Source organism: Pseudophryne corroboree, chromosome 1, assembly GCF_028390025.1.
Source record: "Pseudophryne corroboree isolate aPseCor3 chromosome 1, aPseCor3.hap2, whole genome shotgun sequence".
In the NCBI taxonomy this organism is placed as follows: domain Eukaryota; kingdom Metazoa; phylum Chordata; class Amphibia; order Anura; family Myobatrachidae; genus Pseudophryne; species Pseudophryne corroboree.
The window spans coordinates 305,740,483-305,757,450 of NC_086444.1; the positions used below are offsets into that span (position 1 = coordinate 305,740,483).

Below are 16,968 nucleotides of genomic sequence, written 5' to 3' on the forward strand. Positions count from 1 at the left end.
CAGGCAGTGTCGTCCACCGTCATGCTAAAGGCTTTGAGGAAGCAGAACTGGAGGTCTGTTCCTGTGAAACTGCAGTTGCAGGTTTTCTGGGTTTACCTCTATTGCCTTTGAAAGCTGTAGAAGACCCTTTGGATTTACTTTTAAATTTTGCTGTCCGAAAGGACTGCAGAGTTGGAGCAGAGTAGGTTTTCCTAGCTGGGGGTGCTGCGGAAGGAAGGTATGTAGACTTACCCGCCGTAGCCTTGGATATCCACGTATCCAGTTCATCTCCAAAAAGAGCTTCACCTGTGAATGGTAGGCTTTCCACGCCTTTCCTTGCATCCGCAGTCCACTGGCGTAGCCATAAGCCCCTGCGTGCTGACTCTGCCATGGCAGTGGTGCGTGCTTTGAGCAAACCAATTTCCTTTATGGCCTCCACCATAAAATTAGCAGAGTCCTGTATATGCTGTAGGAGTAAAATTATCTCCCCCCTGGATAAGGAATCTAACCCGTCAGTTAGATTACCAGACCATTTTGCAATGGCCCTAGTGATCCATGCACAAGCAATAGTGGGTCTCTGGGCCACCCCAGCAGCTGTGTACAGGGATTTGAGAGTGGTCTCAAATTTGCGGTCAGCCGTGTCCTTTAAGAAGGCTGCCCCAGGGACAGGTAAGACTATCTTACGTGACAACCTAGATACCGATGCGTCAACAATCGGTGGATTTTCCCACTTTTTCCTATCATCCTGAGGAAACGGGAAGGATGTGAGTAACCTTTTAAGGATCTGAAACTTCTTGTCTGGATTAACCCAAGTTTCTTCAAACAGAGAATTTAACTCCTTTGAAGCAGGGAAAGTAGCAGAGGATTTCTTTTTTACATTAAAATAAGGTTCCTCATCCACCCCCGCCACCTTGTCAGGAGTGTGCAGGACTTCTCTACTAGCTTCTATCAGGGCCTGTATTCCTTGTGACAGGGCTGCATCCCCCCCACACGAGTCCACTTCACCCTCCTCCGCGTCTGATACATCATCATCATTGTCAGCCTGCAGAATTTGGGCCAGAGTATGCTTTTGTGGACAAATGGCAGGGGTCTGAGACACTGGTATGGGAACTGAATCTCTAGTCATAAGGTCCTAAACAGACTGTTTTAGGTATTGCGTCTCTTTCTCATTATGGGATAATCTATTAGAAATATGTGAGATCATACCTTTAAGGGAATCCATCCATGCGGGTTCAGACCCACTAGCCTGAGAATGTGTACTATCCTGGGTACACTGTATTGAATCCCCCGGGAAAGACAAACACTCTGCTGTGCAGGAAACACACTCCCTTGACATGGTAATGTGAAGACACACACACACACACACACACACACACACACACACACACACACACACACACAGTAACACCGCGCCCTTTATGCTAAAGCCAAGCTCAGCTGGGTTGCAAACTAAGCTCCTTAATAGGGCTTAGTATTCTAACACCGCTCCCCCTCTTACTATGACCCCCTGGTACCGCTGAGGAAACGTGGAGTCTTTGTGGAGGAGCTGCGCTTCCCTCCAAGTACTGTCAGTGTGAGCTGCAGAGGGAAAATGGTGCTGGTGAGCTGCTGGATCCGCTCATAGTGAAGCCCCGCCCCCGTAATGGCGCGCGGTCTTCCCGGTTATATTATACTGGCTGAGGTGTCTGAGAAGCTTAACAGTGGGTTAGAACCCCTGTAAGCTTTGTCAGTGTAGGGTAATGTTAAAAAAGCTCAGCTCGCCCCTCACAGCGGAAACACACACACACAGCATGTTGTACTGAGCCTGGAGACGCAGCCTGCATGTCAGTGCTGCACTCCATATCCTAATGCCCCATTACAGCCGGCGACCTGCTAACCGGGACGCCATCCACCTGCTCACCACCCTTCTTACTTCTGGCTCTGTTAGGGGTGGCGGTGTGCTGCGGGACTGTACGAACGCCGTGGTGGGGCTTGCGAATAGGACTCTCAGGAGCTCAGTGTCCTGCCAGTGGGGAACGGGACCATTAACCCTGGGCCGTCCCCCCACTCCTAAGTCCCACGAAGCAGACAGGCTGGTGCCAACCAGCCATGTCTGAAAACAACAAACAGAAAATAAATGCAGAAAACTCTTCAGGAACTTCCCTAAGCGTGACCGGCTCCTCTGGGCACATTGTCTAAACTGAGTCTGGAAGGAGGGGCATAGAGGGAGGAGCCAGCGCACACTATTGATTTCTTAAAGTGCCCAAGGCTCCTAGTGGACCCGTCTATACCCCATGGTACTAATGTGGACCCCAGTATCCTATAGGACGTAATTTGCTGAGGTAAGGCATCTGTTGGATAGAGAGCACAGCGCATCAGCTTAGTACTTACAGGCTGTTTTCTCTATAGGCTAGGACCCTTGAATTTGCAGCTATCACCTCTCTCTACCAGACCAGGCATATTGCCGGGTTGGGAAGCCAATGTGAAAGTGTCCAATGCTGGGTCGCGCCCAGGAAGGACCCGTTTCCAATTCCTGGGTGCAATCTGGCATTGCGATGTGAAAGCGGCATAAATAGTCTACATCTTGCCACCTAAAAGACGAGGAATCCTCAAAGCTGGGATGCTCTTCCACTCTGCCTTCCATTTGAGAAGAAAACTCCCAGGACTGACCCACAGCATAGTCTGACACATCAGGCCTACAGTAACTGTACAGGTGGACTTTAAAATCCTAACAAAGGACAAACAAAAACTTTAGTAGGACTCACACTGAATTTGCAAAGCTTTGTGCTCAAGATGGCTCCTCCAGTGGCATTACTACGAGGCCCTAAGACCTGTGGCCAAACAGCCTCAGATGAAAAATTTAGGCTAGGCTAGTTCTGCCAAATCAACTGCACCACCTGCAGGCATGTGCCAGATGACTGCCAGCCTCACATGCTACAATTAATAATGTAGATTTTGTCAGGCTTCCTTCTGTGAGGGAAAAGTGCCACAAGGAGGTGCTGGCTGTCATGGGATTAGCATGTAGTCAGTTACCCAATGATTATACTGCAGAGGTCAGGGTGGGTAAGTAAGACTAAAAACTGCAGCACCATGTTGCACTTGCAAATAGGTATGTACTGTATATACCTAATAGATTTAATGGAATTTTCTTGCTTGTAAGGAATTGTCCTGTCAAGGCATGTAATGCAGAAAGTATGTGCTGCCAATCTGTAAAACTTGTCAGGATAGCTCTATTTCATGGATCCAAAGTGATAGATCAAATAAAGTTGTGGTACAGAAATATACAGGTAAAAAAAAAATTGACACTTTTTCAGTAGCTGCAATTATCACAATAAATAACCCTTTGCAATATTTCTTCTTGACATTTGTCTATTTGAAAGGTTTGAGAAGATAAATCGCTTTACTTTTTGTACAGACCTGGATAATCTCTGCCTGTTGGATTTTGTATTCTTTGCTTCACACTGCTATGTTCATAGAGTGACACAATTAAAGTAGCTGGTTTACCAATTTGTTTCAAAAATTCTGGAGTGTTTAATTTGTGTGTTATCAGCACATTTTCTGTGGCCGACCGCTGGTACTGCACACTTAGCTTCTTGATTAGTACTTCAGCTCTTTCATGAGCATCTTCCTGAAATGTTAAGAGAAACAAAAATATCAATAAAACACAAGAAAAAATAAGATTTTAAAACTACCGGTAAATCTTTTTCTCCTAGTCCGTAGAGGATGCTGGGGACTCCGTAAGGACCATGGGGTATAGACGGGCTCCGCAGGAGACATGGGCACTATAAAGAACTTTTAGTATGGGTGTGCACTGGCTCCTCCCTCTATGCCCCTCCTCCAGACCTCAGTTAGAGAACTGTGCCCAGAGGAGATGGACAATATGAGGAAAGGATTTTATTAATCTAAGGGCAAGATTCATACCAGCCCACACCAATCATACCATATAACCTGGAATTTACGCAACCAGTTAACAGTATGAACAAAAAACAGTATCAGTCAAAGACCGATTCTAACTGTAACATAACCCTTATGAAAACAACTATATACAAGTCTTGCAGATGTAGTCCGCACTGGGACGGGCGCCCAGCATCCTCTACGGACTTGGAGAAAAAGATTTACCGGTAGGTTTAAAATCTTATTTTCTCTTACGTCCTAGAGGATGCTGGGGACTCCGTAAGGACCATGGGGTTGATACCAAAGCTCCCAACCGGGCGGGAGAGTGCAGATGACTCTGCAGCACCGACTGAGCAAATGCAAGGTCCTCATCAGCCAGGGTATCAAACTTGTAGAATTTTGCAAAAGTGTTTGAACCCAACCAAGTAGCTGCTCGGCAAAGCTGTAATGCAGAGACGCCTCGGGCAGCCGCCCAAGAAGAGCCCACCTTCCTAGTGGAATTGGCCTTTTCTGAATTTGGTAACGGCAAACCAGCCGTAGAATGAGCCTGCTGAATCGTGTTACAGATCCAGCGAGCAATAGTCTGCTTAGAAGCAGGAGCGCCAATCTTGTTGGCTGCATACAGGACAAACAGAGCCTCTGTTTTCCTAACCCTAGCCGTCCTGGCTACATAAATCTTTAAGGCCCTGACTACATCCAGGGACTTGGAGTCCTCCCAGTCCTCTGTAGCCACAGGCACCACAATAGGTTGGTTCATATGAAATAAAGAAACCACCTTACGCAAAAATTGAGGACGAGTCCTCAACTCCGCTCTATCCACATGGAAAATCAAATAGGAGCTCTTGTGGGACAAGGCCGCCAATTCGGACACCCGCCTTGCAGATGCCATGGCCAATAACATGACCACCTTCCACGTGAGAAATTTTAATCCAACTGTTTGAAGAGGCTCAAACCATTGAGATTTCAGGAAACTTAACACCACGTTAAGGTCCCACGGTGGCACTGGGGGCACAAAGGGGGGCTGGATGTGCAGCACTCCCTTCACAAACGTCTGAATTTCTGGGAGAGAAGCCAATTCCTTCTGAAAGAATTTAGATAGGCTCATTAAGGTACAGATTTTGGCCCTAACATCAGGCCCATATCCACTCCTGTCTGTAGAAAGTGGAGAAACCGGCCCAGATGGAAATCTTCCGTAGGAGCATTCTTGGCTTCACACCAAGATACATACTTCCTCCAGATACGGTGATGATGTTTCGCCGTCACCTCCTTCCTAGCCTTTATCAGAGTAGGGATGACTTCCTCCGGAATACCTTTCCCAGCTAGGATTCGGTGTTCAACCGCCATGCCGTCAAACGTAACCGCGGTAAGTCTTGGAACACACAGGGCCCCTGCTGTAACAGGTCCTCCCTGAGAGAAAGAGGCCACGGATCTTCTGTGAGCATTTTCTGAAGATCTGAGTACCAGGCGCTTCGAGGCCAATCTGGAACAATGAGTATTGTCTGCACTCTTCTTAGTCTTATGATTCTCAATATTTTTGAGATGAGAGGAAGAGGAGGAAAATCACAGACCGACTGAAACACCCATGGTGACGCTAGGGCGTCTACTGCTACTGCCTGAGGGTCCCGTGACCTGGCACAATACCTTCGAAGCTTCTTGTTGAGGCATGACGCCATCATGTCTATTTGAGGAATTCCCAAAGACTTGTTATCTCTGCAAAAACTTCTTGATGAAGCCCCCACTCTCCTGGATGGAGATCGCGTCTGCTGAGGAAGTCTGCTTCCCAGTTGTCCACTCCCGGAATGAAGACAGCTGACAGCGCGCTTACGTGATTTTCCGCCCAGCGAAGAATCCTGGTGGCTTCCGCCATCGCCACTCTGCTCCTTGTCCCGCCTTGGCGGTTTACATGAGCCACGGCTGTGACGTTGTCTGATTGAATCAGAACCGGTAGGTCGCGAAGAAGATTCTCCGCTTGTCGTAGGCCGGTTTATATGGCCCTCAATTCCAGTATGTTGATGTGTAGACAAGCCTCCTGGCTTGACCATAGTCCCTGAAAATTTCTTCCTTGTGTGACTGCTCCCCATCCTTGGAGGCTCGCGTCCGTGGTCACCAGAACCCAGTATTGAATGCCGAACCTGCGACCCTCTAGAAGGTGAGCACTCTGCAGCCACCACAGGAGAGACACCCTGGCCCTGGGGTACAGGGTTATTTTCTGATGTATTTGTAGATGGGATCCGGACCACTTGTCCAGAAGGTCCCACTGAAAAGTCCTTGCATGAAACCTGCCGAAGGGGATGGCCTCGTAGGCTGCCACCATTTTTCCCAGAACTCGAGTGCATTGATGAACAGACACTCTTTTTGGTTTTAGCAGGTCTCTGACCATGTTCTGGAGATCCTGGGCTTTTTCCAATGGGAGAAAAACCCTCTTTTGTTCCGTGTCCAGAATCATGCCTAGAAATGATAGCCGAGTCGTTGGAACCAATTGTGACTTTGGCAGATTGAGAATCCAACCGTGCTGTTGTAGCACTTTCAGGGAGAGCGACACGTTCTTCAGCAATTGATCTCTCGATCTCGCCTTTATCAGGAGATCGTCCAAGTATGGGATAATTGTGACTCCCTGCCTGCGCAGGAGCACCATCATCTCCGCCATTACCTTGGTGAAAATCCTCGGGGCCGTGGAAAGCCCAAACGGCAACGTCTGAAACTGGTAATGACAGTCCTGTACAGCGAATCTCAGGTACTCCTGATGAGGGGGGTATATGGGGACATGAATGTAGGCATCCTTTATGTCTAGTGACACCATAAAATCCCTCCCTTCCAGGCTGGATATTACAGCTCGGAGCGATTCCATCTTGAATTTGAACTTTTTCAAGTACAGGTTTAGGGATTTTAGATTTAAAAAGGGTCTGACCGAACCATCCGGCTTCGGGACCACAAACAGGGTTGAATAATACCCTTTTCCCTGTTGGACCAGGGGAACCTTGACCACCACTTGCTGTTGACACAGCTTTTGAATTGCAGCTAACACCACTTCCCTCTCCGGGGGTGAAGCTGGCAAGGCCGACTTGAAAAATCGGCGAGGGGGCACCTCTTCGAATTCCAGCTTGTAGCCTTGGGAAACAATCTCCATCACCCAAGGATCCACGTCTGAAAGAACTCAGATCTGGCTGAAAAGTCGAAGGCGTGACCCCACTGGTGCGGACTCCCTTAGTGGAGCCCCAGCGTCATGCGGTGGATTTTGTAGAAGCCGGGGAGGACTTCTGCTCCTGGGAACTAGCCAAAGCAGGTGTTCTCTTTCCTCTACCCTTACCTCTGGCAAGGAAGGAGGAGCCCCGCCCTCTTCTGGACTTATGCGACCGAAAGAACGGCATCTGATACTGTGGAATTTTCTTTTGCTGCTGGGGAACAAAAGGTAAAAAGGTAGATTTACCCGCGGTAGCTGTGGAAACCAGGTCCGCAAGCCCCTCCCCAAACACTTCACCCTTGTAAGGTAAAACCTCCATATGCTTCTTTGAGTCTGCATCACCCGTCCATTGGCAGGTCCATAGAGCTCGCCTCGCAGAAATAGCCATGGCATTGGCTCTGGAACCCAGCAGCCCAACGTCTCTTTTAGCGTCCGTCATATATAAGACTGCGTCTTTAATGTGGGCTAAGGTTAATAAAATGGTATCCCTGTCTAGGGTATCAAGGTCAGCTGACAAGGTATCTGTCCATGCTGCAACTGCGCTACATACCCATGCCGATGCTATTGCCGGTCTGAGCAAAGCACCTGTATGCGCATAAATAGACTTTAAAGTAGTCTCCTGTCTGCGGTCAGCAGGATCCTTGAGGGCTGCCGTGTCCGGAGACGGTAGCGCCACCTTCTTGGACAGGCGTGTTAAAGCCTTGTCCACCCTGGGAGAGGATTCCCAACGTACCCTGTCCTGTGCAAGGAAAGGATACGCCATAAGAACCCTTTTGGGAATCTGCAGTTTTTTATCTGGAGTTTCCCAAGCTTTTTCAAATAACTCGTTAAGCTCATGGGATGGGGGAAAGGTTACCTCAGGTTTCTTTTCCTTATACATGCGCACCCTCGTGTCAGGGACAGAGGAGTCATCAGTGGTATGCAAAACATCTTTTATTGTAACAATCATACACTGAATACTTTTTGCCACCCTTGGGTGTAATTTTGCATCATCGTAATCGACACTGGAGTCAGAATCCGTGTCGGTACCAGTGTCTACTATTTGGGATAGGGGACGTTTTTGAGACCCAGAAGGGCCCTGTGACCCAGTCCAATCTGTGGATTGACTCCCTGCTTTCTCCCTGGACTCTGCTTTGTCCAGTCTCTTATGTAATGAGGCCACACTTGCATTTAACATATGCCACATGTCCATCCAATCATGAGTTGGCGTTGCCGACGGAGACACCACACATCTGCTCCACCTCCTCCTTGGACGAGCCTTCCGCTTCAGACATGCCGACACGCACGTACCGACACCCCCACACACACAGGGATATAACTTTAAGGGGACATCTCCCCAACAAGGCCCTTTGGAGAGACAGAGAGAGAGTATGCCAGCACACACCCAGCGCCAACTGACACTGGAATAAAACCCAGATAGCGCTTTTTATATATATATATATATATATATATATATATATATATATAATCTATGTGTATACACTCACTGCGCCTTAAACATGCGCGCTTACCTCAGTGAAGATCTGAAGTCTTCTGCCGCCTTGAAGTCTTCTTTTCTTTTCTTCTTATACCCACCTGGCTTCTATCTTCCGGCTCTGCGAGGAGGACGGCGGCGCGGCTCTGGGACGAACGGCGGGGTGAGACCTGCGTTCCGACTCCCTCTGGAGCTAATGGTGTCCAGTAGCCTAAGAAGCAGAGCCTATCATTTAAGTAGGTCTGCTTCTCTCTCCACAGTCCCACGATGCAGGGAGCCTGTTGCCAGCAGTGCTCCCTGAAAATAAAAAACCTAACAGCATCCTCTAGGACGTAAGAGAAATAAAATAACAATATTTAAAAAAAAACATGAAGTTGTTCAAAAGAAGTGTAGACATCTATTTTAGAGCAAAGTGACACTATCAGACTGTATGGGCATGAAATGAACAACAATGTCAAATAATAAACAAATCATACTACATCAATTTTAACATAATTAAAGGGTGTTTTTCTCATTACTGGTAATGTGAAGTTGATGCATGAGTCTGCATGTCTTGCTTTAACTTACTAAGACTGTTCACAATTTAGTTAGCCACATCTGAGAGCAGTATTGTAAAATGCTCATTGGTTTAGATAGCCGATTTGTAGAATCAGTAAAGGCACATTACATGCTGTTATGTAGCTGGATAATGTACTATAACATGCCAAAATACACCAATACAGTTCTGCTTACTTATGGCCCCCGGAACCACCAGGTAGTTGAATGGCATCCTAATGGTAATAAAGTATCAATATATGTCCAAATGGCACAAAAAACTTCTGGAGCTTTATCTCTAATGAGCCCTACACATTAGCGATTGGCTGCTGAGGTGCCCGGCAGCCGATCCGGCGGGATGGGGGTGGGGGAGTGATTCAGAGTGACAGGGGGAGTGAAGTTTCTTCACTCGCCCGTCACACGGCCCCATAGCCCTGCATGCTAATACGGACACGATTGTACATATTGGCATGCAAGTATAAGCGACCTGGCACCAACGATGAACGAGCGCGGGCCCGCGTATCCTTCATCGTTGGTGCCTACACACTGAATGATATGAACGAGTTCTCGTTCATTAATGAAGGAGAACTTTCATATCGTTCAGTTAGATCTATAAGTGTGTAGGGCCCATCACAATGCATCCACTCTCTACCAATGTTACTAGCTAATAACGAGCAGTAATGCTGGCATAATAGAGGCTGTTATATGTGACAGTCTCAGACAGTAAGAATCAGCCAGATTCATAGTGGCTAGTCTTGTCACACATGGCAACCAACACAAACCACCACAGCTTCAGTACAGCAAGCTAGCAAGAATCACCCTAATTCTTATTGGCTGCTGCACAACACCTTCTGCAGAAGACAGCAGCTGACTGCGATTTATCTTATGAGTGTCCAAGATCAACCGGTAGATCACTGTGGTAAAAACCTAAGAATATTTCTGCACATATTAAAAGGACATTGAAAAATAAATAAAGACAAGACAAAAAAAGAAAAATTGTGAATGTTTGATATCTCCTCACCGATTTTCTTAAACATTGAAGTTTGGGGACTGTGAAGACTATTCCAAAACCTTACATTTTAATTGGTTTTACAGTAGGCATGTTATCAGCTCCACTTTTTTCCTAAAGCTGGGTATACACTGCATTGAATTGAACGGCTGATATACTGCTAGCCTGTAATGTCCGTGAATGAGGTCGTTCACAGACATATTGCGTCCACCCTGCAGTACAGCCGAGGATTCCACTTTTGCAAAAACATAAAAAAGACCAAACTTGAATTGTCTAAAATGCATATTGACACAATGGTTCTGGGACTGAACCCCTCCTTCCTACCCCCAACCTCACCACCCACGCTGTTTACCTCTACTAGCGGCAGGGGCACGATCATTCGGGATTTCGGCGCAAGTCTTGTCACCCAATTCGGGACGCCGATGTCGGCATTTTGAGTAGTGTCGGGATACCGGCGTTGGTATTTTGACTGCCGGGATCCCGAAAGCAGAGATCTTGACTTGATCCCCTATTAAATATTAAATGATCAATGCTCGATGACAAATTCTTTAGCTACTTCCACGTTATTTTAGTGCAGGCCTGGCTCTCCAGCTGTTGTGAAACTACACATCCCGGCATGCCCTGCAAGAGTTCTAGCATTCCATAACAGCCAAACTTTGGCACGGCAAGCTGGGGTTTTACAACAGCTGGAGAGCAAGAGGTTGGCGAGGCCTGTTTTAGTGAGTAACATGGGTTCTTTTGTTTTTCATGGAAGAATACCAACAAATTTGGCATGTCTGTATATAGGCCCTCATTCCGAGTTGTTCGCTCGGTATTTTTCATCGCATCGCAATGAAAATCCGCTTAGTACGCATGCGCAATGTTCGCACTGCGACTGCGCCAAGTAACTTTGCTATGTAGAAAGTAATTTTACTCACGGCTTTTTCTTCGCTCCGGCGATCGTAATGTGATTGACAGGAAATGGGTGTTACTGGGCGGAAACACGGCGTTTCAGGGGCGTGTGGCTGAAAACGCTACCGTTTCCGGAAAAAACGCAGGAGTGGCCGGAGAAACGGTGGGAGTGCCTGGGCGAACGCTGGGTGTGTTTGTGACGTCAACCAGGAACGACAAGCACTGAACTGATCGCACAGGCAGAGTAAGTCTGAAGCTACTCTGAAACTGCTAAGTAGTTAGTAATCGCAATATTGCGAATACATCGGTCGCAATTTTAAGAAGCTAAGATTCACTCCCAGTAGGCGGCGGCTTAGCGTGTGTAACTCTGCTAAATTCGCCTTGCGACCGATCAACTCGGAATGAGGGCCATAGTACACATACATATCTTCCAAAATTGGTGGCAGGAAAAAATTCTCAGCAGCTGCATTGCAGCTTCGCGCAAGTATAGTGGAGCGCCAACAATTATGATAGCACACGTCTATCTTGGGCTCCAGCTTACCATCTTTCCACTGTCACCCAAATTCCTCAATCTTGCTTGTCTACATAGAATAGTGACCCGTTCCCCAAACCAGCCCTCAAGTTTGTTCACGTGCTGCACTCTCTCTGGAACTGCCTCGTCTTACTCAAATATATTTTAGTTTTGTTTCAGAGGGAAGAGCAATTCCTGAGCAAGATCGAGATGCATATGAAACACACACCATCACATTACTGGAATTACATAAATCTTCACATGGGATATAAGAAGATACATTTCTCAGAAAGAAAAACCATCAATATGTGCAGTTGCACCATATGAGTAGTGCTGCAGCATCATCTGTCCAAACAAAAACGTATTTGAAAATACAGGTAAGTACTTAAAATAGATTTCTGAGCATGCAAGACATTAAAAGGTGTACAGCTTTCACTACACTCACAAGGACAACAAAAGTATCTGGACACGTTATGGCTATTCAGATATATGAAAACCAGTGCAGCATTTTGAAAAAAAAACAACCAAAAACTAAACTGAAAAGCAGATAGAGGTGGTTTCTGCGCCTCTTCTTACATTTCTTGGCAAGGGAATGATACCAAGTGAACTTCTCAAGTTAGCACTAATACCTGTAACAAAATTTCCAGCTTTGCAAAGATTACTGTAAACTGAGTCAGTGTTTCCAGCCTCAACAGTGACTTGTGAGCGGTAATTCAGTTTGATGAATCATAGAAAAAACACACAGAAGCTCAAATCATCATTGCAAGAGGAAGGCTTAAGGTTATCTGATGACAAAATTAATGGTCCATTTATTGATGATTTTGATCCCAATATAACTGTACACAAATGGTTTGTCATCCCCAAATGAAGGCAAGCTTGTGTGCGCAATCACCACAAACTGGTTAGAATGTATGTGTCGTGTTTTTCTTTTTCTTTTGCAAGTCTGCTTTTACTATACAAGTTTTCATGTATTTTTCCTTGATGCCGATGGTCAGGCTCCCAAAACTTTTAAACTGGCTTCTAGATTTTAGGAAAAAAAATTGTACACTCCTGACATACTGTACACACCACTGAGGACATGATCCATTTTCTCCCAATAAAACAAAAACATTCTATTAGGTTAACTGACTTTGGACAGCATTGATACTACTATGTATATGTGTGCGGTATAGAGTTTAGAGTGACACTAATGCAGGAATCAATGTGAATGAAACACAGTTCCTGTAAAGTGCTGCATAATATATGTCAGGGATATGAAGGACAATATAATTTTATTACATTTTTGGGTTTCTATCTTCCAGCCACAATTGGATAGTGTTCCCCACGGGCTGTACACTGCAGATGTGCTAGCCATGACTTAAACCCAATTCTGTCAGAAGAAGCCTGCAGTGAGGGCCTGAGATAGCAAGAGCGCCAAATCTAATATGAAGCAGCAGATAGCTTACAGAGGTGCCTAAACAAAAAATGATTTTTTCCCCCTTGCACAAGGTCTTCAATATAGAAGTAGCCCAGTTCTATTCTAATAGGATTAGTCTAATTTTGTTATACCAGTGTCCATTTCATTATCGATTAAATCTTTGACCACCTTATGTACCATCAATTTTTTACGACTGCACTCCTCAAAAAGGGAAGGGAAGGCATGGATGTTGTGGTTTCATTCAAGACCTCTCACGTGTGTAATGTGTTCTATTTCATGCTAATTTCCCACCAGGCCAGAGCAGGTAGACCACTGCTTCCCCTCGCACCCATTAGACTACGCCTCATATCTGTCATACTGTCCCAACATCAGTGAGTGGCGTAGTGTGATCAGATTTCTGCGTCTAAAGGGCACATCAGCAGCTGAAATTAATTGCCATCTTGTTGAGGTGTACGGTGAGAATGTCACGTCACCGACACAAGTTTGGCTTTAATAACAATTTGCCTTTAATAACAACAGGACAGACGTTCAAGATGAGCAGTGATCCAGTCAGCAAGTAAGTGAGATAGTTGCCATGAATAGGGGCCAGGCTGTTTGTTGTTTCGTTTCAATTTATGCTGACCGTATAGCATTTATTTACTCACTCACTGGAAATGCTTTCTGTGCTACTCTTAATGTCGTGCATCATTTTGTGCCGAAAAGGAGTCTTAGACGTGACGCAATGTGACTAGGACGCACAAGGAGACACTGCTGATCAATTTGATATATGAAACTTGTATATTGTGTGTGACTGTATACGGAGCAGAACTAAACTTGTATTGGAAAATAGCTGCGGCTGCTACATATATCATATATGTGTCATATCAATTTAATCCGCAGCCTCCTAGTGCGTTCTAGTCGATTTGCATTGCAACTTCAACGCATTTTCAGCAAAATGTAAGCAAACAAGACGCCCAGCGCTAGAAGACTCTCACATGGAGAGCCAAGAGGGGCTGTTTGGCGTGAATGAGGACACATCTACTGTATATCTAGCTATTTATCCATGTAAATAATGGCTTATATTGCATTTAACTTTGCCTTTCAGACCTTGTATGGAAATCTCTGTAAAGGAACAGGGACTTACCTGTTACAAATGTAGAATTGCACAGCACATTGACATTTAACAAACAGCACCTCGAGAGCTGTATTTAAGGAATTCATGAATATTATGATTTCAGTGGGTACCAAACACATCTTCACATTTTCGGGGATGTTAAAAACTTTGTGTAGCCATAGTTACGGAATTAAATACTTATTCCTATTAGCATACATACACGAGATCCGGTCATATTTACCTTTGGAGATATGTTCTTTTTCCACTTTTCAGCCAAATGAAGACAAAACCTTAGTGCATGAATTTTATCAGGTCCTAGAAGAAATCAATGATAGTTTTATATTTTCATCAAAAATCATCATGAAGAGAGAAGTAATATAAACAAAGAATAGTAAAATCTCAGAAGGACCTAGCCAAACAAAGCTACCAAAGGCTAAGTTACCTGTTGGAAGCTCTTGTGCAATCCTGTGAGCAATGGCTGCTGCCCACTCTGGGTTACTGATAGACTGAAGGTATGACTGAATAGAGAGCACAGTCTTAGCAGTTTCCTTGTTATTGAGAGATGAGCAGTCATTGGTTTTCATTTTCAGCACTTTGGGTCGTAAACTTTTTTCAAAAACATGCTTCACTGCAGTCATATATAAAGTGTCCAGTGAAACCTAAGTATGGATAATAACGGTTTTAGACATGTCACACACAAACATTAGACAGAGAGAGCGAAAGAGAGAGAGAGCAATCCAATAATCCAGCACTCAATATAGTAAAGCTGGTAACTTGCTGCAGGTGCTACATACAGAAAATAAGAAGGCACTCGGAGACTAACACTTTAAACAAAAAGAGAGACCCGTGAATGCTTTTAAATCTGTACTATAGATACTCAATCTGAAAAACATGCTTTAAGCCTCAAAGGCTGAATATTTTACTTGTTCTAATATGATACATACAAGGAAGCACAGTAAAAACTGTTCCCCCTAGCGTGATCTGACACAGACTTTTTTTTTTTTTTTTTAATATATATAAGTCTACAAGTCACAGGGAGCACAAAGAACATCTAGCGCACTCAAAGATAACATGCATCCGTACATATATAAGATCAGATTTATAGCACATTAAATTTGATCTAAACAGAGAAAATAATAAACGTCTGTCACCTTCATGAGTTTGGAAATGAGAAGCAGTGTTGGAAAGGACTCCTGACTCAGTTCAGCAGCTGAAATACATTGCAGGATGAGAACATATGTGATCAAAATGATCAATAGCCGATACTGTGAAAGCATGCACAGAATTATCGTCTAACACCAGATGATTACATTATTAATTTCTCTTTCTGGGCCGTTCAGGAAATGTATTTTATGAAGTTTGGTTTTTAAAATACAATATTTGTCTTTGCCACCAGATGGCACATTGAACAAAACCTACAATGCAGGTCCGATTGAGAAAATAAGAATTTACTCACCGGTAATTCTATTTCTCGTAGTCCGTAGTGGATGCTGGGAACTCCAAAAGGACCATGGGGAATAGCGGGCTCCGAAGGAGGCTGGGCATTCTAGAAAGATTTAGGACTACCTGGTGTGCACTGGCTCCTCCCACTATGACCCTCCTCCAAGCCTCAGTTAGGACACTGTGCCCGGACGAGCGTACACAATAAGGAAGGATTTTGAATCCCGGGTAAGACTCATACCAGCCACACCAATCACACCGTACAACTCGTGATATGAATCCCAGTTAACAGTATGAAACAACTGAGCCTCTCAACAGAAGGCTCAACAATAACCCGATTTAGTTAACAATAACTATGTACAAGTATTGCAGATAAACCGCACTTGGGATGGGCGCCCAGCATCCACTACGGACTACGAGAAATAGAATTACCGGTGAGTAAATTCTTATTTTCTCTAACGTCCTAGTGGATGCTGGGAACTCCGAAAGGACCATGGGGATTATACCAAAGCTCCCAAACGGGCGGGAGAGTGCGGATGACTCTGCAGCACCGAATGAGAGAACTCCAGGTCCTCCTCAGCCAGGGTATCAAATTTGTAGAATTTTGCAAACGTGTTTGCCCCTGACCAAGTAGCTGCTCGGCAAAGTTGTAAAGCCGAGACCCCTCGGGCAGCCGCCCCCAAGATGAGCCCACCTTCCTAGTGGAATGGGCATTTACAGATTTTGGCTGTGGCAGGCCTGCCACAGAATGAGCAAGCTGAATTGTACTACAAACAGCGAGCAATAGTCTGCTTAGAAGCAGGAGCACCCAGCTTGTTGGGTGCATACAGGATAAACAGCGAGTCAGATTTTCTGACTCCAGCCGTCCTGGAAACATATATTTTCAGGGCCCTGACAACGTCTAGCAACTTGGAGTCGTCCAAGTTCCTAGTAGCCGCAGGCACCACAATAGGCTGGTTCAGGTGAAACGCTGACACCACCTTTGGGAGAAATTGGGGACGAGTCCTCAATTCTGCCCTATCCATATGGAAAATCATATAAGGGCTTTTACATGATAAAGCCACCAATTCTGATACACGCCTGGCTGAAGCCAAAGCCAATAACATGACCACTTTCCACGTGAGATATTTCAGATCCACGGTTTTTAGTGGCTCAAACCAATGTGATTTTAAGAAACTCAACATCACGTTGAGATCCCAAGGTGCCACAGGAGGCACAAATGGGGGCTGAATATGCAGCACTCCTTTCACAAATGTTTTAACTTCAGGTACTGAAGCTAGTTCTTTTTGAAAGAAAATCGACAGAGCCGAGATCTGTACTTTAATGGAGCCTAGTTTTAGGCCCATATTAACTCCTCTATACAAGAAAGTTGTGCTGATCTGCACTCCCAATTAGTGCAGCTGGTTACCTGATCGGGTTACACCATACCCGGTACAAACATATGAAATAGGAACAGTTCAGGTTACCTGCGCTATACCAAATGGTTTTATATATATACAGTATCCAAACAAAGATGGATTTAATTATAGTGTTTTACACCTTCTAATTGGAGATATAGATACCATT

General features: G+C 45.2%; 1 protein-coding gene across 3 annotated transcripts in view; it reads right to left on the reverse strand.

Moving 5' to 3' along the window:
- Positions 1–16,968, reverse strand: part of KNTC1 (kinetochore associated 1) — a 736,750-nt gene that overhangs the window by 168,578 nt on the left and 551,204 nt on the right. For all 3 annotated transcript variants that reach the window (XM_063964446.1, XM_063964444.1, XM_063964445.1), the window contains 4 exons: positions 15,114–15,172; positions 14,405–14,621; positions 14,204–14,277; positions 3,376–3,586 (listed from right to left, as the gene is read on the reverse strand). In XM_063964446.1, the coding sequence (XP_063820516.1) occupies positions 3,376–3,586; positions 14,204–14,277; positions 14,405–14,621; positions 15,114–15,172 (561 nt within the window). The remainder of the gene's footprint in view (positions 1–3,375; positions 3,587–14,203; positions 14,278–14,404; positions 14,622–15,113; positions 15,173–16,968) is intronic.